Raw genomic sequence first — 26756 nt, forward strand, 5'->3', positions numbered from 1 at the left:
CGGATTGCGCAGCCGGCACCCTGAAGCTGACGGAGGCCACAGCGAGGTGAGGATCCCGAGCCCTCGGGCCCAGTTTCTCAGACTCCACTCTATCACCTCCTCCGGGACCTCCGTGGGCTCTCTGGGCCCCTCAGTGTCGTCTCCCTACCCTTCCTCTCCTTCCTCCTTGCCGCAAACCTGCCCCTCTTTAGTGCTGGGCCTCTGCCCCCTCCCTTCTTGCCCTCCCCCAAGCCCAATGCCCTGCTTGGTCCGGGCCCCCGCACCGGCCACCTCTATCCTGCAAGCAGTGAGCCCAGGCTGAGCCGCCAAGAAAGTGGAATCTAACTCAGGGCCCAGAGGCTTAACATCCCAGCCGGGATTGGGTATGGGACACAATCAATAGGAGAGCAACAGGAATGGGAGCAGTTGGGAATAGAGCTCAACAACAGAGGGGGGGGAGGGGGAGGGAGAAGAGGGGAGGGAGGGAGGGGAGAAGAGGGGAGGGAGGGTCAGCGCCACAGTTAGAACTTAGACTTGGTTAGAAGTATGGGACCTGACAAATTTCGTAACACAGAGCGAATACAGGGTGGAGGTGGGGCAAAAGTGAATTTAGAAAGGTGCAGGTAGAGCTAGGGACAAGGACCGGACAGAGCTGAAAACTCTGGTAGAGCCGAATCTGAGATGGACCGAGGGTATGGAGCAGGATTAGAGGTAGGCTGGCCCAACGGCTATGGAGACCTAATCACAAACAAGGGTAGGGAAAAGGCAGGCTCAGAAAAGGAAGGTTTGAATAATGTGTGTGAGTGTGTGTGTGTGTGTGTGTGTGTGTGTGTGTATGCGTGTGTATGTGTGTGTTCACAATGCAGAGTTCGAGTTTGTGTGTCTCTGTGTGTAGGCATATGTGTATCTTCGCACAGCTGAGTGTGTGTTTATGTGTATGTCTTCACACATCTGAGTCTGGGTGTGTGTGTTGTGTGCACATGTGTGCACACGTGTGTGCAGGCATATATGTGGGTAGGGAATAAAGAACACTTTCGACTGTTTCTTCCCTTCAGGTACTCATTGTATGGCCAGATTCTCCACTCATCCCTCTTTCCTAAGTGGCCTCTGCCCAGTCCAGGACCCCACACATTGGGACTAGTTGGGGCCCTCTGGGCAGCCTAACCACAGCAGGCAGGATGTGGGGGTGGCCAGCCTGAGGGAGAGGAAGGAAGTCTGAGGATAGACAATAGGTGGAAGGGGAGGAGGGACTGGGAATGACCAGGATTAGGATGTCCACCCTGAACCTCTGCTCTGGAAACCAGAGTGAGTGCAGTCTATTTCTCCTCCCGCTCTGGCCTGCCCCTCTCCTGTATTACTGTGCAGCTGGATCTGGTCACCTCCGTGGCCCGTTTCTCTACCTCCTCACCCTGCCCTGCCCTGTAGCATTCCAACATCTTTTTCTATGCTCACCCAGCTGAGTGCACAGAAAGCAGGGCCAGAGCTCAGAGGCAGGCACTTGGGGATCAACACTAGCATAGCTTGCAGTGAGCATGGGCCTCTGTTTCCTCAGTTCCTGTCAGGAGAGAGTCCGTTTTTATGTTCTGGCATGGTTCTGTCCCCAGATCACAGTCTTTGGGCATTCTTCTTTGAAAGAAATCTAGAGGCTGGTGCCCCTGTTCCAGGCCTCAGACTTTGTGGTAGGGAGTGGGGAATCTCAGCCTGAGGCCTCCCTTCACCCTGAACCTCCCCCCAGCAATGGCCTGAAAGCCCATGGCTGCCCCTCAGGACCTGGACATCGCTGTGTGGTTGGCTGCGGTGCATCTGGAGCAGTATGCAGACACTTTCCGACGGCATGGCCTAGCTACAGCTGGTGCAGCCCAACGTCTGGGCCATGAGGAGCTGAGGCATTTGGGCATCAGTGCTACTGGACACCGGAAACGCATCTTGCGCCTGTTGCAGTCAGGCTCTGCTGAAGGTTTCCTGGATTCTCAACTGGATAGTACCATGGAGCCAACTCCCAGCCCAGCCCCTGATGCCCAACCCTCCAAGCCTGTGCCTAAGCCCAGAACGGTGTTTGGGCTCAGCAACCCTGCCAATGCCCAGAAGCCTGGACTGAACACAATCTTCTGGAATCCAGAAGTATCCAGGAACTCAGAGTGTACACAGAGGTCCCCTACTGTCCTTCCATCTTCCTCTGAACAGCCTTCAGCCCTGAATACCATGGAGATGATGCCCAACGCCATCTACTTCGGCCTGGACTTAAGAGGTCGGGCCCAGGCAGCTCAGGACCTGTGAGTTGGTTTTCTATCTAGGGATCTGATCCTGAGGAGGGGAAGAGATCAACAGGGCATGAGAGATGTCCCCTCTTAATAACCAATAGAATTTCCTTTCAGGACTCCAGACAGTTCCCAGGCAACTGTCCCAACCCCTGCCTTCAGGCCCACAACAGGCACAGGTAAATGGGTTGCTGGAGAGGGATCGTGACCACCTGCATCTCAGACACTTCCGCGTAACCCTTCTTTCTTTTCAATACCCCTCTTCTCACCCTGACAGTGCACATCATGGATCCTGGTTGCCTGTACTATGGTGTCCAGCCTGTGGGGGTCCCAGGAGCCCCTGACAGAAGAGATGGCAGAGGTGTCTGTCAGGAAAGGGCTGAACACAGGTAAGTCCTTGGAAAGACAGTGGTGGAAAGACGATGGAAGCTTAAGGAGCAGTTGGGTTAGCCATGATGGCTATGTTTGTAGTTATTCATCGAATGCACATTGAGCATTCATTCCCTCAGTGGCCGGTAGGCACTCAAGGTGCAGGACATATATAACTGTCCCCCTGTTGATTTTTGCTCCCAGGCAGCTTGTGAATAAACAAGTAGGACAGACCACAAGAGAAGCACACAAGCAAATAGACATATAATTAAAATTCAGACGTACATCTTCCCTTTCAGCAAACAGGGAGCACTGTTACATGCTCAAAGTTGGTATTTTTCAAGACAGGATTTCTCTGTTGCCCTGGCTGTCCTGGAACTCACTCTGTAGACCAGGCTGGCCTTGAATTCGGAGAGCCAGCCTTTGCCTCCCAAGTGCAGGGACTAAAGGTCTGTGCTACCACCCAGCAATAGTTACTTTTTACAAAATGTAGTTGAACAGGTTTCCAGAGCGGGGTGGGGGGGTGGAGGGGTGGGGGAATTATAAAGTTCTGCAACTTTTCAGTAAGTTATTAGACCATTAAAACAATAACATGGGGGCTGGGGATTTAGCTCAGTGGTAGAGCGCTTACCTAGGAAGCGCAAGGCCCTGGGTTGGTCCCCAGCTCAAAAAAAAAAAAAAAAAAAGAACCAAAAAAAAAAAAAAAAAACAATAACATACACAAACAGGGCTGGGGAGACAGCTCAATGGGTAAAGCATGAGGACTTGAGTCCGAGTCCCCAGGACTACCATACGGAAGCCAGGCAGCAGTATGTACATATAACCTCAGGGCCAGAAGGGTGAGCAGGCCGAGTCCTGGAACTCTATGGCCAGTCATTCTAAGTGAATCGATGAACTCCAAATAAAGAACAACCTAAGAAGATATCCGACATTATTTTCTGGGTTGCATGAGAGTGCACACGCAGAGAGACAGACACATGGTATACAATGGAGAGAGAGGAAGAGGGGAAGGTAAGGGAGAGGAGGGGAAAGGGAGGAAGAGGGAGGAAGGGCATTGAGGATAACATTTGGGCAAAAAGTTGAAGGGCTTGAACTAAGAATTGGCTTTGGAGAGTTCTAGAGACAGTGTATCCTTGGCAGAGGGGAGGTTGAGAATGCAGCCTTGGGAGATGGAGTGCAGTGGGAAGGGAGGGGTGTGACCAGGTCTGGTGGCTGATGGCAGAGGTAAAGAGGCCCGTGGGTGGGAAGGAAGGGGTGTGACCAGGTCTGGTGGCTGACGGTATTGGTAAAGAGGCCCGTGGGTAGGACCTGCAGGGAAGGTCATGGTCACTGTTACGCTTAGTGATGTGGGAAGCTGCTGGAGAGTTGTGCTGAGAAGGCTGTGGGAGCTAAGAGTGGTGGAGCAGGTGGAGGGGCTGCTGCAGTGACCTAGGGGAGAGAGTTGGTGAGAAGTGACAGCAGTTTGAGGGTGCAGCGTCATGTTCCACTGCTGTCTGAGAGGAAAATAGCAGCCATACTAACTTCGAGGGCTTCGGCATGGGCCTCTTCTGTCCCAATGGTAACCACTAACCACACGTGACCACTGAGCGTGTGAAACATGCTGTTCTGCCCTGAGACGCGCTGGAAATGTAGAACATCTGCCAGAGCTCACTGCCAAAAACATAATGCTAGAGAAGCACAGCATATACAGAGAGCTATCTTAGTCATTTTTTTTGTGCATGTGGGATGTATGTATATGTGAGCATATGTTTGCGCACAGGAACACTTGCGCGTGCATGCATGTGTGGAGGCCAGAGGATGACATCAGTTGACTTTCTCTGTTATTTTCCTTTTTTTTTTTTTTGAGATGGATCTCTCACTGAACCTGGAGTTAGCAATTTGGCTACACTGGGCAGCGATCGAGTCCTGGGGATCAAACCACCGTTGCTTCTCAGTGCTGGCCCACAGCCATCCTGCATGGTGCCTGGCTTTTCATGTGTGGTGGGGATCTAAACTCATGCTGTTCCGTTCATGTCGCCAGTACTTTATCCACTGAGCCAGCCTCTATTTTAGTGGTTTTTACACTAATTACATACTAAAATATTATGTTTTGGATCTATAGAAACTTATATAAATTACTAAAATTAATTATTTTTAAAAACATAAAAATTATTTTGTGTGCAGTGAATGTTTTGGCTGCATGAACATTGGTGCAGCACTTGCATGTCTGGGGCTCACAGTGGCTGGAAGAGGGTGTTGGATCCCCTGAAACTGGGTGCTGGGGGGGTCCTGTACAAGAGCAGCTAGTGCTCTTGACCAAATCTAGAGTAAAGATTTGGAATGACAGTTAATGGTAGAAATAGAGATGACTGAGCCATCACTCCAACTTCAATATTTTTTTTAAATGTTGCTAAATTATATACGTAGTCCTTGTTGATTTCTACGGGATCATGGTTCTGAGCACCTAAGAGTTCATGAAGTTGTGATGAGAGCCAGGGAGGCTGTGCATCAAACAGGAGGGAGGAGATTGGCCGGGAACCCTGCTTCAGATATGAAGTGGGAGATGTTTAGTGCATCTAAGAGGCAATAATAAGTACGACTGCTGACCACATCTGCCTATTGTTCAGGTGGGCTATCTGAGCCAGAGATTTCAGTATGGAAACTGTTAGTATTTAGAGGACCCAGAGAGAAAAGGACCCAGTCCAGAGCCTCTGTGCTTTCCTACATCCAGAGGTTTGGGGAAGAGGAAGAATCGTTAAATAGACAGAACCAAAATAGCCAGAGAAGGAGACGGAGAGCTAGGAGAAGATGATGTCATTGAAGCCGAGGGCACAGGAGGAGGGAGAGTCCAACTCTGTCCTGTTGTTGAGCAGTCTGCTGCTTCTTAGTAAGCTGGGACAGAACTGACCTCTGGGATCATGGAGGCTCACAGGGGACTCTGACTAGGAGTGGAAGGGAAGAGAGTCTGATCGATGCATTCAAGAAAAAAAAAAAAAAATAGAAGGCAGCGGGTGGTGGCACGCACCTTGAATCCTAACACTCAGGAGGCAAGACAAGCAGATCTCCGTGAGGTCGAGGCCAGCCCCGTCTACAGAGCAAAGCTCTAGGACAGCCAGGATTACTAAGAGAAACTGTGTCTCACAAAAAACAAAGAAACAAAACAAAAACAACAAAAAACCCAACCCAAAACAAAACAAACAAATGAAAAGGGAGAGAAGCCTGGCACCTTTAATCCTAGCACTCAGGAGGCAGAGACAGGTGGATCTCTGTGAGTTTGAGGCCAGCCTGGTCTACAGAGTGAATTCTAGGATAGCCAAGGCTACACAAAGAAAAGAAGGCCCTTTTTTTTTTGTTTTGTTTTTTTGTTTTTGTTTTTTTAAAGGAGTAGAAAGTATCGGAAGGCACAGAATCAAGCTTTGGAATAGTTTGGACAGTTAATGGTAGAAGTGGAGGTGAAGCAGTTGTTCTGTGGGATGTTGTCTGTGTCTGTAAGTGTGTAAAAACAACTTGGCGGAGAAGGGGATGGAGGGGAAGGTGAGAGAATCCACAGTGATGTCTCTGCATAGGTGAGGTTGTGGGATCCAGTGCACGGAGGAGAGTCTGGCTTTAGACAGGTGTTTATTACAGTCACAGGAGGTAGGCAGAGTATGTGTGTGAAACCGGATTGATCTGGCGCTGTGAGTCTGTGGGGTTCTTGTCTGATTGCTTCAGTTTCTCAGTGCAATAAGAAACAAACAAGGTAGAATAGTGATTCTCAACCTGAGTTGTACCATAACCTGGGAACTTTTAAAACTACAGGAACCTGGCTGTAACTTGCAGCCCCATGCATAGCAATCTGAGTTTCTCCTAACTGTGAATAGAGCATTATGGAGGGGTTTCCTGTAGAGGAACGCAGTAACCTCATTTGCATTTTCCAATGAGGACTGGTGGCTTTGAGAGAATGGACTGTGGGAGGGAGAACAAAATTGACCAGGTGACCAGTTGGGCAATTTGCTTCACACCGGTAAGAACTGAGGGGAACTAATTCAGGGAGAGAAAGCCAGGGACATTTTGGAGAGCAACAACAGTAATGTATGTTGATGAGTTCCGAGCAGCCATGGCAGGAAAGCACTTGCCCATCTTTCCCTCTTCCAGAGGAAAGAGACTGACCTTTAATCAGAAAAACCCAAGCACACTCAGGAGGAAGCTTCATGGCAACCCTCTTGGGTTGCCAGCTTCTCTATCCACTTATTTACAAAGCAAACCTCGCACCTGCCACACATGCTCTAGGTGTTATGGGCAGGGGTGGAGGGCGCTTGGTTTGACCTGTGTTCCTTCCTCTTGCACCCATAACGCTCAGCAGACAGGATCGGGAGACACGGGAGGATGCTGGTTATGCCAGCCTCGAGCTACCTGGGGACTCCATTCTTTCGCTACCCACCCAGGATGCAGAGACCAGTGATGACCTCATTTCGCCCTACGCCAGTTTCTCCTCCACAGCAGATCGTCCAGTGCCTCTGCTCAGCGGCTGGCTGGACAAGCTCTCGCCTCAGGGGTAGGGCTGCTGGGAGAGTTAGGGAAGGGTAGAGAAGGGAAAAGGGATGAGAGGTAGGGGACAGGTTCTAGGCCTTGTGATCAATTGCCTACAGCACATGTTCTCAAACACTCAACTGATCTCAGTGTCTTCCTTCTACAGAAACTATGTGTTCCAGAGACGTTTCGTGCAGTTCAATGGAAGGAGTCTGATGTACTTTGGCAGTGACAAGGTAGGGGACTGGAGCTGCTACATGGATACTAGAGAGAGAAAGATAGGCCTGAGAGAGGCTGAGGACTAAAAGGACTGGAAGCCCATCGTAGAAGGGCAGCCATAGCTGCCAGATGTCAGCATCTGAGGTAGCTGGCTCAGCAGCTGTAACCACGTGGATTGAATGCTGATCTCGTGAAAGTTCAGTACATGTAGCTCAGTCCCTGTCCCCATGGGTCACTGGGTTTTCTTTCCAGGACCCCTTCCCCAAAGGTGTGATCCCTCTGACTGCCATCGAGATGACCCGAAGCAGCAAGGACAACAAATTCCAGGTCATTACCGGCCAGAGAGTATTTGTGTTCCGCACAGAGAGTGAGGGTGAGGGTCAGGGCCACTGGGTTAGGGTAAGAGGGGAGGTTAGGTTAGCATCCACTCGGCTGACCTCTCCTCCACACCAGCTCAGCGTGACATATGGTGCTCCACACTGCAATCCTGCCTGAAGGAGCAGCGCCTCCTGGGCCACCCCCGACCCCCTCACCCACCACGACCCCTCCGCACGGGCATGTTAGAGTTGCGTGGACACAAGGCCAAGGTGTTTGCTGCCTTGATCCCTGGAGAGCTGGCACTGTACAAGAGTGAGCAGGTAAAGAGGGCTGGGCAGGGGCTGGGATGAGTTTGGGTAGTTCACTCTGGAATCTCACCATGTTGTGTGCCCTTGACTCTGCTAGGCCTTCTCACTGGGCATTGGGATCTGCTTCATTGAACTGCAAGGCTGCAGTGTCCGGGAGACCAAGAGTCGAAGCTTTGATCTGCTCACACCCCATCGCTGCTTCAGGTGGGGCCTAGACTGGTGGAAAGCAAGGGTAGGGTCTTTTCAAGGGAGATCACAAAGGTGCCGCAGGCTGGAGGCCTCCTTCAATGGATATCAATGGGGATAAATGATAAGGTAGTGAGCAAGGTCAAGACGTCAGGAGAGGAAGGGGATGTAGCCAGAGTTGCATGCACAAAACCCTGAGTTTGATCTCCTGCACTGCATAAATGAGGCATAGCAGTGTATGTTTCTAATCCCAGCACTTGGAGCCAGAGGATCAGAAGTTTAAAGTGATCTTCAAACATGTAACAAGTTTGAGGCCAGCCTGAAATAGATGAGACCCCGATAACAATTTAAAAAAGAATCGGCTCAGAAGTGACTTCTAGTAGCTCTGTAGGAATGGCCATTAGGTTAGGATGTGGAGGGAGGTCCATGCCCATGGACTGGCTGTCCACCCCTCAGCTTCACAGCCGAGTCTGGGGGGGCTCGACAGAGCTGGGCAGTCGCTCTACAAGAAGCAGTAACCGAGACCCTGTCTGACTACGAGGTGGCTGAGAAGGTCTGGTCAAACCCGGCAAACCGGCATTGCGCAGACTGCAGGGCCTCCCGGCCGGATTGGGCTGCTGTCAACCTGGGGGTAGTTATCTGCAAGCAGTGTGCAGGTGAGAGGTGGGCCTCGAGCACAAGTGGGGGTGAGAGTACTGGAGCTGGGGGACTTGGGGCAGGACTCGGAGTTCTCTGCCACATGGCTTTCATGTTCTAACAGGTCAGCACCGGGCCCTGGGCTCTGGGATCTCCAAGGTGCAGAGCCTGAAGCTGGACACTAGCGTCTGGACTAATGAGATAGTGCAGGTGAGGAATCTGAGGAAAGAGGAGGGGACAGGGAGCATCCAAAAGTAGATTCTGGGTCCAGCTTGGGGACTAGGCCATTTGGAGACCCTTGAGTTCTGGTCACTCATCTTTTGCCTCTTACCTTCCTGTAGTTGTTCATTGTCCTGGGAAATGATCGTGCCAATTGCTTCTGGGCAGGGGCACTCCCCCCAGGTGAAGGGCTACATCCAGATTCAGCCCCTGGCCCTCGAGGAGAGTTCATCTCCCGAAAGTATAAGTTGGGTCTCTACCGGAAGCCCCACCCTCGGCATCCAGATCACAGCCAGCTTCTACAGGTAGGACAGACAGGTTGGTGTCATGGGGGGGCAGGGGTGCAGTCTGTATTGGAATGCCTAGACATGGGTGATAAAGACTGCATTTGGTGTTAAAGGCTGTTCCTCGAGGAGCTCTTGGATTGTGTATGAGGCTGACGGAGACCCTTCCTTTTCTACAGGCACTGTGTGCAGCTATGGTGGGACCCAACCTGCTAAAGAACATGACCCAGCTCCTCTGTGTTGAAGCCTCTGAGGGAGAGGAACCCTTGTCTCCTTCAGCCCTCAATGGCAGCTTGCTTAGCCTTCTCCCTTCAGGTCATCTTCCTAAGTAACTCTTCTCTCTCCCTAGGAGATCTCAGCTTCAACCTGTGTCTCATTTCTTTCAAGAGGGCACCACTATCCCCATTGCCACATGTATTGCAATGTCAAGCTTGTCAGTTTCCCAACCCCTCAGACTTCCTGAGGTCAAAAGGTGACAGATGAGGGCCTGAGGTCACTGCCTGTAATAGTCAGGATGTGCCCAGGTGTTAGTACCATTCTGACAGCATCAACCTGCAGGACTGGTTTCATCTTCCTGGGGACATTCTTATTGCTCAAATGAATGGTTGGTTTAATGATGTTGGCTTCCATTTGTCAGGCCAGATAGGCCAAGACATTTAACAGATGGCCATGCTCTGAAGTGTCCAACTAGAGCTGCCTGGCTGTCTGGGTGACTGGTGGGGGGAAAAGTAGGCAATCAGTGGGCTAGTGGCGTCTCTATGTCCCTTTTCCAGTTGGAGTGGTCAGGGGCTCGCCCCCATTGGGATGCATTCCCTGCTGTGGGTGGAGTTAGACCCCATGGTCTGGTTCTATTGGATGCATTTTCCATAGGGAGTCACGCTATCCATACACAGTCCTCACCTAATCACTTCTTCCCCTCGCAGACTCTTCCCCTGGAGTATACAATGAGGTGGTGGTGCCTGCCACTTACAGAGGTTTCCTGTACTGTGGTCCCATCAGCAACAAGGCTGGAGCCCCACCCCTTCGCAGGGGCCGGGATGGTGAGCAGGAGCCCCAGGATGGGAGGGGACAGGGGCAGAGAGTAGGTTAGGTATTGAATGTGCTGCAGAGAGACAGGAGGACAGAGTTGACATAGCAAAGTGCCCTGCAGTGGGCTGGGATGCTGGGGATGAGAGAGGCACAAGGTCAGGTCACAGCCCTGGATGACAGTTGAAGAGATTCTTCTCTGACGTCAGAAAGTCTGGGTCAAGTATCCTCTCTGCTCCTTCCTCATGCTGCACAGAGGGTAAGCCTCAGTTTTCCCATCTGCAGAGCAGCACTCAATACAAACCCACTTGGTAGAGTTACTGGGACGGTTCTGTAGTATCAACCATAGGAAGAAGGCTTGACATGAAGTGAGTATGGGGGGTGGAGACTGTGACAATGGGGAGGATGACAGCTACTCCATCTCTCTTCCACTTAGCTCCTCCCCGCCTGTGGTGTGTGCTGGGAGCTGCTCTGGAAATGTTTGCCTCAGAGAGCAGCCCTGAACCCCTCAGCCTTCTCCAGCCCCAGGATGTTATATGTTTGGGCATAAGTCCCCCACCTGCTGATTCAGGTGACCTTGACAGGTGACACTCTTCTTCTCCACCCCTGATCTTGCTAGTGTTCCCCTTGGTAGCCCCTTTATTGTCCCCCGCTGTCCTTCTGACCTGGTCTTCTCTGCAGGTTCCCCTTTTCCTTTGAACTCATCCTCACTGGGGGAAGAATTCAGCATTTTGCCACTGATGGAGCAGACGGTCTAGAGGCCTGGATCAGCGCAGTAGGCAAGGTGAGAAGGCAAGGACTTCCAGCAGCTCGTGGTGTCCACCTCTATCTCCTCCCAGCGTAGTTCACTCCCAGGCAGAGTTGGCGATGACTTATTCTGTGCCAAGCCTGTGTTTTAAGAAAGGCCCACTCAATAACTCGTTTAGTTCTCATGACAACCTTTGGAGGTAGTTTTTTTTTTCAAGATTTTTAAATTTATTTTTATTTTATGTGCATTGGTGTTTTGCTTGCACATTTGTCAGTGTGATGGTGTCAGAGACCCTGGAGCTAGAGTTACAGACAACTGTGAGCTGCCATGTGAATGCTGGGATTCAAACCTGGGTCCTCTGGAGGAGAAGTCAGTGCTCTTAACTCCAACAGGCAAAAGCTCCTTTGTTGGTGTTGTTCTTTAATGAAACAGGGTCTTGCTAGGTAGCCCTAGCTGACATGAAACTTGCTATGTAGACGAGCCTGGCCTCAGGCTTTAAGCAATCCTCCTGCTTCTGCCTCTGGAGTACTGGGATATCAGGCACGTGCCACCATGGCCAGCCATAGCCACATTCGTATACTGTACCTTCTCCATACTTCGGCGAGTCAATCTCTGAGTCTTACTCCTTTCCTGAAGTAAAAAGTTTAGGCTCAGAGCCAGACATCCTGAGATCTGAGTCCTACAACTTAGCCCGGGGAGCTCTTCCGCGTCTGCAGAGTGGGTGTGAAGACTCACCCCTGGGGATGAGGATTAGGTGACATCCAAAGCCCACACACAGTAAGCCTCTGTCTGTGGGCGGTGAAATAATGGCGGTGGCAATGCTGCTGATGACGACAATCTCTCCCACCCTAAAACAGCTCTTCCCTAAGTTCCTGTTCACCTTCAACTTTTCACCCCAGTGTGCCTTCCTTCCCTCCTGACAACTTCTCAGAAGTTGTATGCAGCCTGCTGCGCCTCCTTAACCCTATAGCTGCCTAGATAAGCTGCTACCCCGAATGTCACTAGCGACTTCTCATGCCCAGAGGCTACGGCTTCCCGTGCTCATCTCTGCTGCAGGCGACACTCCTCTCACCATACTCCCGTCTCATGATTATTTGTTTCGATTCATGATAGGATATGTACAGAACTCAAGAGGAAGCATTTTGAATCTTTCATAGCAGTTTGGCATAATGATTTAATTTGCCGAGCCTAATTTAACAAGTTAAGGGCTTGAATGTCTTTTAGAATAGTTTTTACATTTATCTATTTTACTTTAGATATATGAATGTTTGACATGCATGCATGCGTGCATGTATGTATTATGTATGTATGTATGTACATATGTATATACACTGTACATGCACAGTGTCCACAGAGGTCAGAATAGGCCATTAGATTCCCTGGAACTGGAGTTGAGGATGGTCATGGGTCACCATGTGGGTGCTGGGATTTGAACCTCTGTCCTCTGCAAGAGAACAAGTGCTGTATAACACTGAGCCATCTCTCCAGCTCCCACCTTTGTTCATCTTTGTTTTCTAGCAGTTAATTTTTTAAATCGTTTTTAGTGAAGGTGTTGGTAACAGGTCGGAACTCTTAAAAAACAAAACCAAAAATAATAGCACCCCCTAGTTTGTTTCTTTTAAATCCATGCAGCTTTAGTGGGACTCCAAAACATCCCTTTTTCCATAGTGTCCTGCGGGGAGGGTTGCCCAACCATGGTGATTCCTCAGTATTACATGCTGGCTACTATTTCTCTCCCATCTTGCTTAGGGAGCAGGGCAGCCACGCAAGGGTCTCCTGTTTGAATTTCTTTGTGCCTTTTGTTCCTTTCCCTGGGTCTCTCCTGGGCCTCTCCCAGGTCTCCCCGGGGTCCCGCCCTCGGCCCCCTGTGTCTCCCCAGCACAGTTCCTCCCCCTTTCTTCTGCTCTCCTTTCGTGGTTTCTCATTCTCATTTGCTCCCCGACCCCTTGTCTTTTCCCCACCTTCCCTTCCCACCCCCGTCTGCCCTCTGCTTCCACAGTGGTTTTCCCCGCTCAGCTGTCACCAGCTATTGGGCCCCGGGCTGCTGCGGATGGGTCGCCTGTGGCTACGGTCCCCCTCCCACGCAGGCCTGGCCCCTGGTCTCTGGCTGTCAGGGTTCGGCCTCCTTCGTGGTGATCATCTCTTCCTGTGCCCAGCGCCCGGCCCTGGACCCCCTGCTCCCGAGGACATGGTGCATTTACGGCGTCTACAGGAGATCAGTGAGCAGGGGTGTGGACAGGGCTAAAGGGTGGGCAAAGGCGAGACTGGACCTTTTTTTTTGGGGGGGGGTGTCTCATGGGAAAGAGTATAATGTAATAGTTCAGATACACGTTATAAAGTGAAACTGCCTAGACGTGGACAATGTTTCTATCAGTTGCTAGCTGTGTGTCACTGGAGGAGCTATTCCAGGCTTCCATGCCTTTGTGTCCTTATCTTAAAACGGACAATCATAGTAAGACCTTTCTCCAAGGGCTGGAGTGGGGTTCAAATAAAGAAATACACAAAAACGTTTATCACAGAACCTGGCAGGAGACAACTTTACATACTCAAAAAAATGTTATTTGCTGGTCGGGGACTAGGAGGAAGGACTGCTGTCTTCTAAAAGAGGAACATGCTAGAACGGTACCGTGGGACTCTGGGAAGAAGAGACCTAGGTTTTAGCTCAGCTTTGCCATCTTATAGCAAACAATATAAGGCACTTATTTAGCTTCCGAGCAATCCTATGTAGCACGGGTATAAGTGTTCGCTAATGGGCACTTATACACCTTAACTGCCTAAGACTCTTCACTGTGACGATGTTGATGATAATGTTCAAGGATTCTTCTACAGGCGTGGTCTCTGCAGCCGACACTCCAGACAAAAAGGAGCATTTGGTCCTTGTAGAGACAGGAAGGTAATGTTCTATACCTGTGACTCTTTGAACCCAGCTTCCTCTCACCCCTTCACGGCTTGCTTCCTCTCACCCTTCACGGCTTGTTGGCTTGTTTCCTCAAAATTGCTTCCTCAGTTAGGAAGCTATCTGGGCTTGGTGTTGCTGCCCCCTGCTGGTAACTCTGGGAACTCACCTCTATGTACTTCTCGGCTTCCGTCTGATCTCTGAGCTGGCTCTTAACTCAGGCTTCTTGGGTCTCAGGACCCTGTATTTGCAGGGGGAAGGCAGGCTAGACTTTGCAGCGTGGAACACGGCCATTGGAGGTGCTGCTGGAGGGGGTGGAACGGGCCTGCAGGAGCAGCAGATGAGCGGGGAGACATCCCTATTATAGTGGACGCTTGCATTAGTTTTGTCACGCAGCACGGTGAGTGGACATAGGCTGACCCAGAGCTAGTGGGAGGGGTTGGAGAAGCCTGTGTGTGTGTGTGTGTGTGTGTGTGTGTGTGTGTGTGTGTGTGTGTGTGTGTGTGTTACCTGAAAACCGATACCAGCTGACCATGTAACTCTCTGAGCCTTAGTTCCTTCATCTATAAAATGAAACCAATAATCTTCACTTTTCAGTCTAGTGTGACAATGAAATGGGGTCTATGAATCAAGGAGTACAGGGGCTGGTAGGCTGTCCCTGCTCAGAGGTGACACTGGCATAGAGGGTGAGAGGAACACAAGATATGTGAGGATCCAACCATGTGGTGAACTGGGAGGAGGCACCTATGAGGCAAGACCCCTGAAGGTCTGAATAGAATAATTGATGGGAGAAAGTATCTAAGACTAAAGGGTCAGCGACTGCCAGTTGCCTGCTGAATTCCTCACAGAGCCTGGCCCAACGAATCTACATTCCCTATGAACTCTTTTTAGGAGGCTGGATATTGAAAAAGAAAACTCATAGAAAACCAAGGAGGTTACAGGTCCTGGGTTCAATTCTTAGCCCCAAACCAACTGAGATACCAAACAAAAGCAAAGCAAAACAACGAGGCCTGCTGATACAGGCCTGAAATCACCATTCTGGTCATTCGAGGCAAAAGGAGTCTCAGTTCAAGGCCAGCATAAGTAACCTGGTGAGATCTTATCTCAAAATAGAAAATACAAAAAGGGCCAGGTGGTGGTGGCACATGCCTTTGATACCAGCACCAGGGAGGTAGACACAGCCTGGTTTAAAGAGAAGAGTTCCAGGACAGTCAGAGCTACAAAGAGAAACCCTGTCTCACTGCCCCCTTCCCCGCAAGGTATTGATTATGGGTCAGGTTTTTACCAGGCATGTAAGAAGTCCTGGGTTTAATCCTCAATATCGGAGAGAGAAAAAAGACACCTTTATGACTCTATGAAGAGCTATATCTTATCAGTCACGGGAGATGGATAGTCAGTGGCTTAACCACATTCTCCCCGCCTTGGCAGTGACCTCATTCAGTGACATCTCAGTCACCAGTCTCTGGATCCTTTTTTAGCTTCCCTAGTGTTTATTTGAGGAATTCAGTCTGAGGCCCTAAGAGAAGGCCCTGGGATGGACACAGCTTCCCCTCCAAGGTCTGCATTGCCACACTTGTTTGATAGATACTGGTTCAGGTGCTAGAATGTGGCTGTCAGGAGGTGGCGGTGAACAAGGAAGATCCTGTGAGGCTCACAGACTACTGGGAAGATGGGTATTAAGAAAATAAACATCATCAGCTCTGGTTATTTGCAGGAGTTATGGTCTATAAAGCCACTGCAAACACTTAATTGCTGAATACAGAGTCTCAGTGTCTCTCCCGAGGGAGAGACAGGATTAGAGTCCCCTGAACTTCTGGGGACAGGATTTTTTATCAACCAATCTAAAAGAAAAACAAACAAACAAACAAACAAAGGGAAAAACACCACCACACACAACAAAACGCTTGTTTGGTATGCTTTGTCCTCTAAAGGCAGTTTATCTAAGGTATATGATTGATTCATTAACTCTCAACTCAAGGCCAAGATCTGCCTAGGATATGTGAGGCCCTGGTTTCCTTTCCTAGTTCCTCAAAAACAGAAAACAAACAAACCCCACCCAAAGGCATTTGCTTTCAACCTGAGACCTTAGCTAGGAGCACGTGTATGGGAAAAGAACTGATTTTTTTCTTTACTCTGTATGTGCTCACGAGTTACTGTGGAGGCACCAGAAGTACACCGGGCTCTCTGTAGCCACAGTTTTTACATCTTTATATTCAGCCAATTAAAGATAGAAAATATGAAAAAATATTGTAGTGGCCAAGTATCCTTTTTTTCCTCATTCTTTTACATCGTATTAGGTATTATAAGTAATCCAGAGATGATATATGTAGGGTTATATATAAATACATCACTTTATATAAGAAACTTAAACACCCATGGATTCCGTTAACAGCCACATACGTGGGGAGGGTCCTAACAGTCTTGATACCTAACAGAGACTGCTGGCTGCTTTCAGGACTTCGGCTGGAGGGTGTATATCGGAAAGGAGGTGCACGGGCCCGCAGCCTGCGACTCTTGGCTGAGTTTAGGCGGGATGCCCGGTCAGTGAAGCTTAGACCACGGGAACACTTTGTAGAAGATGTTACTGACACACTCAAACGCTTCTTTCGAGAGCTTGATGACCCCGTGACCTCTGCTAGGTTGCTGCCTCGATGGAGAGAAGCTGCAGGTACTTCCAGGACTTACCCTGGACCCCATTTTTCTCCACCAGTATCCACAAAGTTCTCTTGTGGAACTGGGGGGCTCCCTTCCCAACATTTCCCATCCTGGTGATCATCCAAAAACTTGGCTTGGGGAATGTTCTAGTTTGCTTTCTATGCTTTTTATGATGACCATCAGACCCAAAGCAACTTGGAGAGGAAAGGCTGTAGTTGGCTTAACATTTCTGTATCACAATCTATGTCTGAGAAAGGCCAGGGCAGAAACTCAAGCAGGAACCATGGAGGAGAACTGCTTACTGGCTTGCTCCCCTTGGCTCCCTCAGTCTTCTTTCTACATCTGCCCATAGATGGCCATCCACAGTGCACTTGGCCCTACTACATCAATCCTCAATCAAGAAAATGCCTTAACAGAGGTGTCCACAGGCCAATCTGATGGAGACAATTCCCCAATCCAGGTTCTCTCTTCCCTGGTGACTCTAGTTTTGTGTCAGGTTGGCAAAAACTGACCTTCTCAGGGAGGTAGAAGGCAGAAAGAGATACATCCATCCTGGGTTTGTGTCTCAGAATATCCCTGCTGTCCGCATTCACTCTCTCTTCCTGGTTCCTCTCCAACTCTCCTCCCTCTGTCCCTAGAGCTTCCCCAGAAGAATCAGCGCCTGGAGAAGTACAAAGAAGTGATTAGCTGCCTGCCTCGAGTCAACCGCCGGACACTGGCCACCCTCATTGGGCATCTGTATCGGTCAGTATGGGAGGTTAGCCTCCTTTCCTGATCCCTCATCACTTCAAACCAATGCCACAATTTCATTGATTAATTTATGTCACTAATATCTGTTTTATGAGGGTGTTGCAACTAAAGGTTCAGAGAATGGGTTTGGGGACGATGTAGACTTGGGTTTTAATCTGGCTTTCCCTTTCTAGCCAGGAGATTTTCTCCTCAGTCTGCCTGCTTTCAACAGGAAGGTGATGTAATGAAGTTTCTACCTGATAGGTTGTAGGAAAGTAAAATGAAATAACCTGTGTGAAAATTTTTTTTCTTTTTCTTTCTTTTTTTTTTTTTAAAGATTTTATTCATTTATTATATATAAGTACACTGTAGCAGTCTTCAGATACACCAGAAGAGGGCATCGGATTTCTTTACAGATGGTTGTGAGCCACCATGTGGTTGCTGGGAATTGAACTCATGACCTGTGGAAGAGCAGTCAGGTGCTCTTAACCGCTGAGCCATCTCTCCAGCCCGTGAAATTCTTATTATAGCACATGGCATGTTAAAAACTTCAGAAATGATTAGAAGTCAATGTAACTTATTTTTATTAGTCTATGCCAAGTAAGGAATTGGTTCTAAGAAATAAAGATTATTAAAATGCAGACCCACCTTTGTCTATTAGGAGAAAGGGTTTATGATGTGGGATGCATGCCTGGTTATGCTGCATTGGTTATACAGTAGTACAGAGTATTGTCAAATATAGAGTCACACCCATTCATTTATGTCTGCTGTATGGCTTCTTTTGCAGTACAGCAGCTGAGCTGTGAAGTTACAAGTATATGGCCTGAGGGTCTAAAATATTTATTGCCTATCCTTTACATAAAAACTACGGATGCCAGCTCTAGTCATAATCAGCCACACCTTAGCTGTGTCTAAGATATTCAAAGCTCCTTGGGCTAATACTGTCTAATCCACTGACATGTACCCCACACTTAGCCCAGCACCTGACATACAGTAGAGGTGCAGTAAATGGCTTCCAAATTAATGGATGTGTTGGTGAAGCGGTGAGCAGGAGCTGGACTCACGACTATGGTGTCCCTCTCTGCAGGGTGCAGAAGTGTGCGGCTCTAAACCAGATGTGCACTCGAAACCTGGCCCTACTGTTTGCACCTAGTGTGTTCCAGACAGATGGGAGGGGAGAACATGAGGTTCGGGTACTGCAGGAGCTCATCGATGGCTACATCTCTGTCTTTGATGTAAGGCTTCCCCGACCCTGACAGACAACCTCTCTGCCCCACCCCTGTGGACTCAGACCCTCATCCCCAAAGCCCTAGCCTATGTCTACATTGGTCATTTCCTCCCAGAGTCCTGGGCTTCCTTCTCCAACAACCTTAACCCCACATCCTCTCGTTATTGATTCCTGGCTCTGCAGGCCTCCAGGCCTCTTGTCCAGTTCCGCTTTGACCTTGATATCTGCTCTGCTTCTCTCCTTCCCTGGCTGCCCCCGAAACACTTTTGCTCCTTTTGTAGATTGACTCGGACCAGGCAGCTCAGATTGACTTGGAGGTCAGTCTCATCACCACCTGGAAGGACGTGCAGGTAACATGCCCTAATGTTAGACTGCTGGGTGGGGCCGGAGGGACATCACCGTAGGAAATGCATCTTCTGTCCACTAAAGGAAACTTCCTTTTGGCCTGTCTTCCTGCACATCGACCCTTGGCTCTTTGGTGGCCAGGGAAATCCCCAGGAGGGAAGTGTTTTGGGTACTGTACTTGTTCCATTCACTCCACCATGGGGGGGGGAGGTTCTTCAGTTGTCATTTTCTCAGTGTTACTGAGTATTAAGCTTAGCATGTATGAAGCCCTTAGGTGGATCCCCAGAACCACACAAAAACCTGGCATGATGGTTGCACATGCCTGTAATCCCAGCACTTAGAAGGCAGAAGCAGGAAGATCAAAAGTTTAAGGTCAGGGTTGGAAGGATGGCTCAGTGGTTAAGAGCACTGGCTGTTCTCCCGGAGGACCTGGGTCCAATTCCCAGCATTCATAGGGCAGCTCACAACTGTTCATAACCCCAGTTCCAGAAACACATGCAGACAAAACATCAATGTATATAAAAAATAAAAATAAATAAGTTTTTAAAAATTTAAGGTCGTCCTCAGCTACATAACAAGCTGGGCCAGACTGGGTCTTAATGAGACCCTGTCTCAAATTTTTTTTCTTTTTTCTTTTTTTCGGAGCTGGGGACCGAACCCAGGGCCTTGTGCTTGCTAGGCAAGCGCTCTACCACTGAGCTAAATCCCCAACCCCTCAAATTTCAAGGCCAGTCTGAGGCCTTGGGGGATATGGGGTGGGGCAGGAAGAGTATTTTACAAAATACAATAGCAAGTACTGCTGAGGACATCCTATGTTCCAGGCCCTTCTAATCTCATTTTAGTACCATACAACTCCATAAAGTTGATAGTCTCACTTTTTCTCCAAAAAAGAAAGGAGGCCTTTGAATTTCTTATTCATAGTAGATTATAGTAGGGGAGTGGTAGAGAAGTGACCCAGGGGGTCTTGACTGCAGACCTCTTCTTAAGCTGTTGTATTGCACTGTCTGAGGTGGCACCATATGTAGCTAAACACGCAGTTCCTTTCATTTTGGAGTTCTTTCCAAGGCCCAAGCCATGCTGGTAGTGGGGGCTGGAAGGAGATCTTTGTAGGGGGAGGTACATAGGGGGCATCTTGGCATTTTTGTAATTTCCCTGTCCTTCTTTATTTGCTCTCAGTTGTCCCAGGCGGGAGACCTCATCATGGAGGTTTATATAGAACAGCAGCTCCCAGACAATTGTGTCACCCTAAAGGTCAGTGTTAAGGGGTCTTGGGTTGGGTGTGGGTCCTGCTGTCTATCTGCTAGGTGTCCCCAACACTGACTAATGGGTGTGGGTCCTGCTGTCTGTATGCTAGGTGTCCCCAACACTGACTGATGGGTGTGGGTCCTGCTGTCTCTTTGCTAGGTGTCCCCAACACTGACTAATGGGTGTGGGTCCTGCTGTCTGTATGCTAGGTGTCCCCAACACTGACTGCTGAGGAGCTGACTAACCAGGTGCTGGAGATGCGAGGGGCAGCATCAGGGACAGACTTGTGGGTGACATTTGAAATTCTTGATCATGGAGAGCTTGGTGAGTATGGTCACACATTTGTGTGTGGGGACACATGACCAAGGTCATCAGTGACCTCTCTGTTAGCAAATGTAACGGACATTTTTCTAGTCCACTCACCCACATAAGAAGGTGTTCATACTGTGGATGAATTCCTTTTCTTAATCCTTTTCTCTTGGCTTCAGCAGAGGTTTCCCCTATCTCGAAGGAGCTTCCTTTCTTCCTTTTGCCATAATTGAAGTGTTAGGAGGGCTAGGAATCAATCCTGGACCCCTTTTTTCTTCTTCTTACATTCTTCTTGCTTTCAATATCTCACTGACATCCAAATTCATTCCAGTGGACTGGAAACTCACCATGTAGATCAGGCTGGCCTTGAACTTATGGAAATCCTCCTGCTTCTTTCTCCCAAGGGCTGGGATGACAGGTATACACTAGCATGCCTGGCTGACTGTTTATCTCTGGTTCCCTGCACTCTAGACTTACATACCCAATTGTCTACTTGGCACCTCCTCTTCCCTGCACTCTAGACTTACAATTGTCTACAGGCATTTCAGTACATAAGACTGGCATTTCTTTTCTTCCTAGGCCCCTCCTCCAATATAAAGCCCAGACTATTTTCTGGTTTTTCTTCTAGTACCATAGTTCACTCAGTTATTAAGTCCAGAACCCTATGTCCACCGCTCTTGGTCTTCATATTCAACTCACCAATTAGTCATGTGGACAGCCCTCATGTCAATCATTCCTCTCCATTTCTGTCATTTCCGCATCTTGGTCACAATCACCATTATCTTTCTGCCTCCCAACATGAATGACTGAAATGCATGGTTCTAGACAGGGGAGAGCTGATGGACAGGGTTCCCTTCTTGTCTCTTTCCAATCTAGTTTCTGAAGAGCAACCAAATGAACACGTCAAGCATAAACCAGGTCATGCCGTTGCTATGGTTAAAGCCTTCTGATGGGTTCCTAGGGCAGCAAAACCTTGACTATGTGACTGTCACTTATCTCTCAGACATCATCTCACATCAGCCATCCTCTGACCTGGCTCTTTGCCAGAGCACAGAGTACCCTCTCTCCCCCATGGTGAGGACTGAACATAGGTGTTTGAGAATGAAAGGCAAGCATGCATCACTCAGTTGCATACATCCCCAGTCTGGCCGTAGTTGCTGTTTAGATCCTCCAAGAACAATTTCTTGACTCCTGGCATCTAGTCTTACATTTTTCACCCTATAAGATCCTACCTGGAGCTATGGTGGTGCTCACCTGTAATCTCCACAGTAGGGAGGAAGAGGCAACTGGAGGACAGTCTTTTTTACATAGAGTTCCAGGCCACCGGAGCTACAGTGAGACATTGTCTCAAAACAAAGAAACATCCCAAAACCGAATAAAAAAAGTCAATAAAAAAGATCACCCACATCTTAGGTACAGCTTGCTCTGCCTAATCTTTCAAATGTTGATGAGCTTCATCTACAAATGCAGCTTCTAACAGGCCTTGCCCAACTGGCCTACCTCCCTTGTTCATCTGCTTTTCTCTTTGTGCCTTTGTTTCCCCATGTGTCTCTTAAATATTATTTATCTCAAAGTGATTATTGGGGGCTAGAGAAATGGCCCAGCGGTTCAGAGTGCCTATTGGACTGGCTTGCAAAGGACTGGAAATCTGTTCAAAGTCCCCATACTGGGTGGCTTACAAACTGCCTGTAACTCTAGATTCCAGGAAAACACCACACACACAGACACACACAGACACACACAGACACACACAGACACACAGACTCTCTCTCTCTCTCTCTCTCTCTCTCTCTCTCTCTCTCTCTCTCTCTCTCAAAAACATCAATCTTTAATTTAAGTCATTACTGGCCTCTGTTTTGCTGCTTTGCTTAACTGGTTGTCTACTGTTGGCTCCTTCTTTAGGCTGTAGAAGGCCTGCCTATGTATCTTTCTCACCCTTGAATCGTAAGGACAGCATGGTACCTGGTGTAGCCTCAGGGCTGTGGTTAGATAGGTGTATGAATGAATGAATGAACTAGTGGGAGGTGAGATGGGACCTTCAAGCTTTGGCTAGTTTTTGTGATTATTACCTGCCTCAACATTTCCTTTCAGAGAGGCCACTGCACCCCAAAGAAAAGGTTCTAGAGCAGGCCTTGCAATGGTGCCAGCTCCCAGAGCCCTGCTCAGCCTCTCTGCTTCTGAGAAAAGTCTCTATGGCACACGCTGGCTGCCTCTTCACAGGTGAGCCTCCTCCCTCAGCCCAGCATCCCCTAGGCCCCTCTCCCGAGAGTCCCCACCCAGCATTGCTTTTCTGTGTCCAGGAGTCCGGCGGGAGAGCCCACGGGTGGGGCTGCTACGGTGCCGTGAGGAGCCACCTCGCTTGCTGGGAAGCCGTTTCCAGGAGAGGTTCTTTTTGGTGCGTGGCCGATGCCTGCTGCTACTCAAGGAGAAGAAGGTGATGCCCGTGGGCTAGAGGGGTGGGATGCTGGATGGACAATCAGGCATTGAGAGCCATAACTGTACCAACCCCTGACCCCACAGCCCAAATCCTCACTAATGTCATTGCTTCCTGACGTTGACTTTTCTTATTCTATGATCACATACCCAGTGCACCTGTGATTTTCCTAACCATGGTGTTCTTGTATGTCTCTGTCTTACTGCCTCTGCTCATGTTTTCAGAGCTCGAAGCCGGAACGAGAGTGGTCTCTGGAAGGTGCCAAGGTCTACCTGGGAATCCGCAAGAAGTTAAAGCCTCCAACACCGTGAGTTTTCCTCCCTGGTCCTGACTGAAGGCTTTCCTGCTGTCACCTCTCTGACTTTTAGTTACCCTAACTACTGGTGCCTTTTGCCTTTCAGATGGGGTTTCACGTTGATATTGGAAAAGATGCACCTGTGAGTACTTCCTGGATTCTTCTCTGCCTCTACCCTGCTCCTTGTCTGTCCATCCGTCTGACCATCTGACCGTGCATGCGTGTGTGTGTGTGTGTGTGTGTGTGTGTGTGTGTGTGTACGCGTGCGCGAGTGCTCATGCATGTGGAGGTCAGAGGTCAACTTCAGATGTCATTTACTGGGACCTGGGGTTTGCCGGTTAGGCGAGGCTGGCTGGCCAGGAAGTCTCAGAGAGCTGCCTGTCTCCACCTCCCTAGCACTGGGATAATAGGCTCTAGCCACCATGCAGCTTCAGCTTTTCTTTTTTAATTAAAGAACAGATCTATGTATGGGTTGTTTTGCCTGAATTTATATCTGTGTGCCAGTGTATGCCTGGTGCCCACAGAGCCATCAGATTGCCTGAAACTGGGATTGCAAATGGTTGAGTGCCACCATGTGGGGGAAGAGAGTTGAACCCAGGACCTCTGGAAGAGCAGCCAGTGCTCTTAACCACTGAGCCATCTCTGTAGTGTCCCCCCTTTCTGACATAGGTGTTGAGGATCAGCTCCTATCCCTATGCTTGTAAGGCAAGCACTTTATACCAACTGAGCTCTCTCCTTAGCCCTGCTCTGTCCTCTTCCTCTACCATCTCCTCCGTTCCTCCATGCTCGCTGCTAGGACTCCTCAGTTTCCACTCTGTTCACCCACAGCTGTCTGTCCTGTACTGATGAGGGGGAGATGTGGGACTGGACCACAAGCATCCTTAAAGCCCAGGTGAGGAGAAGGAAGAGGCTGAAGGCTGGGTTTCTGGTGCCTCTGGGGTTCAGCCACAGCCCCCAGTGCCACCCAGGTCCACTAGTGCCAACAGCTCACTGTCTCCCCAGCATGATGACCAGCAGTCAGTGGTTTTACGTCGTCATTCCTCCTCTGACCTTGCCCGTCAGAAGTTTGGCACTATGCCCTTGCTGCCCATCCGAGGAGACGACAGTGGAGCCACCCTACTCTCTGCCAATCAGACCCTGGTGAGACCCTAGCCCCAGCATGTCCTCAGCTTCTGCTCCCTGCCCTTACCCTTGTCCTATTGCAGGAGGAAACAGTATGCCTGTATGTCAGATGCCCCACCCACTCACCACCACCCTCTTGTCCCTAGTCTCTGTGACCTCGCTTCCCACCAGCACCTCCTGTTGCCAGGTCTCACTTTGTCTCTGTCTTTCCCTCCCTTCATCCCCACTCTACCTGGGTCCAGCGGCGACTGCACAACCGGAGAACCTTATCCATGTTCTTTGTGAGTATTGTGCTTGCTCTGGCTGTGTGTCTGCCTGCCCTCCACGTGTTCCGTGTTGCCCAAACCCTGGTGTGCTCCTGGTCTGTTCTGATGTGGGCCATCAGTGCATGCGTATGTGCAGAGGACAGTGAGGAGGGATACGATGAAGAAAGGAGAAATTAATTATAAATAGAAGAAAAGGGGTTGAGGGAAAGCATTCAGGAGCCAGACAGATCTGAGTTCAAGCCTCGTCAACTACCATTTCCGTACTATGTGATCGAGGGCAGCTTAGCCCCTGCATCTCACTCCCCTACAGCATGACCCACTGGTACAGGTTGTTGTGACCTCATATATGTCAAGTGTTTTGTAGTGTCTGACTCAAGGAAGAACATGACCAAGGATTAATAACACAGTGACTCTGACATCGTGCCCACCCTTTGCTGTTCATTTCCATCCAGCCAATGAAATCATCTCAGGGGTCTGTGGAGGAGCAAGATGAGCTGGAGGAGCCTGTGTATGAAGAGCCAGTATATGAGGAGGTTGGGGCCTTCCCTGAGCTTACCAAGGACATGACCTCCACATGGGAGTGGTCAACCAAGCCAGACACACCCCTTACCAGCCAGAGGTCCTTTGATCAAACCCCCCTCTCCAAAGCAAGCATGTTGGTCCAGGAGGAGAGGATACCTGAGCCTCCTCCAGGACCCCCTTCAAAAAGCAGTCCTCAGGCACGAGGGTCCCTAGAGGAACAGCTGCTCCAGGAGCTCAACAACCTCATCTTGAGGAAAGGAGAACCTGCCACGTGTCCAGAAAGTCCTTCCCAGCCCACCAGTCCTCAATCCCCCAGCCCCACCAGCCTTCTAACACAGACACCCAGCTTACCCACCCAAATCCCCTGCGCTTCCAATCCACCCTCCAGCCAGCCCCTCACATGACCCCAGGACCAGCAGTTGAGGAGGAAGGTAACCAGAGGAGAAGCCAGGCTCTCACTGTGGCAGACAACTGCTGGGAGCATCTTCTGCCCTGGATGGATGACTCTGGGATCCAGTATGGTACCATGGAAGGAGCACTGGACTGAGAACCCTGGAGACTCTGTGTCTCAGGGAAGATCATGGCCCCTCTCTGGGCCCAGCCTATTTGTCTATACTATGAAGTCACTAAAATAAGGAGAGGGATGAACACCGAACTGTTTCTGAGCTAGGAGCCCTGATATTTCCCTCAGTAGGAGCAGCTCCTGGTGTATATATTTGATATAGGGGTTCAGTGAGAGGTTAGCGGCATAAGAATGATTTTACTGCACTAGAGGAAAGTGAAAGTTGGGAAGCATGATATCCAAATCTATGTTGTTCTACTCCCTATGTGCTAGAACTGCCTTGAGGCCCTGGAATGGGGTGGCTGATTGGTGTTGGGAGCTGGGGCCCAGAGGGAGTTGAAAAGCAATAGGTCACTATTAATAAACTTTGGAACCGAAAGGCTCATTTTTTTCAACAACATTCATTCATTCAACAAGTTTGTACTGAGCACCTAATTGGTGCCGCCAAGTCACAAACAAATCAAACAGGGTCCTTGCTCTTACGGAGCCTACAGAAAGGAAACTAAATACACACATCAATCAGAGGCCAGTTCAAAGTGCTTCAAAGAAACTAAACTCAGCGACAGCTTGAGCTAATGTGGATGTGCCCTTTACACTAGGTGGATGGAGTAGAAGCCTTTGAGGAGCAGAAGCAATGGCAAGGAGCTGATAAGGGGAGTACTTGGAGCAGGAGAGGGCAGGGGCAGGACAGGGCAGGCAGCAGGCACTAAAGCTGTGTAGTGGCAAAGGTCTTGGCCCTGTGGGTGGATAGAAGTAGCTGGGACAAGGAGTGGGAAGTAGGAGAGGCAAGGCAGAAAGATAGGCAAAGGCTGAGAATGGTGATCCACACATTTAATCCCCACACTCAAGAGCAGAGGCAAGGGGATCTTCGAGTTCAAAGTCAGCCTGATCTACAGAGTTAAGTTCCAGGCCAGCCAAGGCCACATAGTGAAATCCTGTTCCCCACAAAATATTAAAAACAAAACAAAAAACAATAGGGAAAACTCTGAGGACATAGGAGGCAGAGAGAAGCCTCTCATTACAGCTTCTGGCTCAAGCCTTTGCTAGCCTCACAGTTAACTGCTTCCGGCCTTTCCTTCTCAGCCATAAATCTGCAGTTTTTTGGAACTT

General features: G+C 49.5%; 1 protein-coding gene across 1 annotated transcript; it reads left to right on the top strand.

Annotated features, from left to right (window-relative positions):
- Positions 1-26025, top strand: Arap3 (ArfGAP with RhoGAP domain, ankyrin repeat and PH domain 3). The gene is given in 34 exon segments (XM_032885854.1): positions 1-46; positions 1747-2252; positions 2355-2416; positions 2515-2626; positions 6928-7119; positions 7261-7330; positions 7566-7686; positions 7767-7951; positions 8037-8143; positions 8582-8781; positions 8886-8971; positions 9103-9285; positions 9444-9579; positions 10188-10304; positions 10727-10874; positions 10972-11074; positions 13038-13257; positions 13868-13931; positions 14172-14275; positions 14278-14334; positions 16390-16602; positions 17228-17333; positions 18406-18553; positions 18828-18896; positions 20068-20142; positions 20346-20460; positions 22537-22665; positions 22746-22879; positions 23104-23186; positions 23281-23316; positions 24003-24066; positions 24177-24314; positions 24539-24577; positions 25015-26025. Coding segments are annotated over 33 exon segments (4377 nt in total). The 5' UTR covers positions 1-46; positions 1747-1965; the 3' UTR covers positions 25489-26025.
- Positions 26026-26756: the final 731 nt, after the last annotated feature.

Source organism: Rattus rattus, chromosome 15 (assembly GCF_011064425.1).
Source record: "Rattus rattus isolate New Zealand chromosome 15, Rrattus_CSIRO_v1, whole genome shotgun sequence".
Classification (NCBI taxonomy): Eukaryota; Metazoa; Chordata; class Mammalia; order Rodentia; family Muridae; genus Rattus; species Rattus rattus.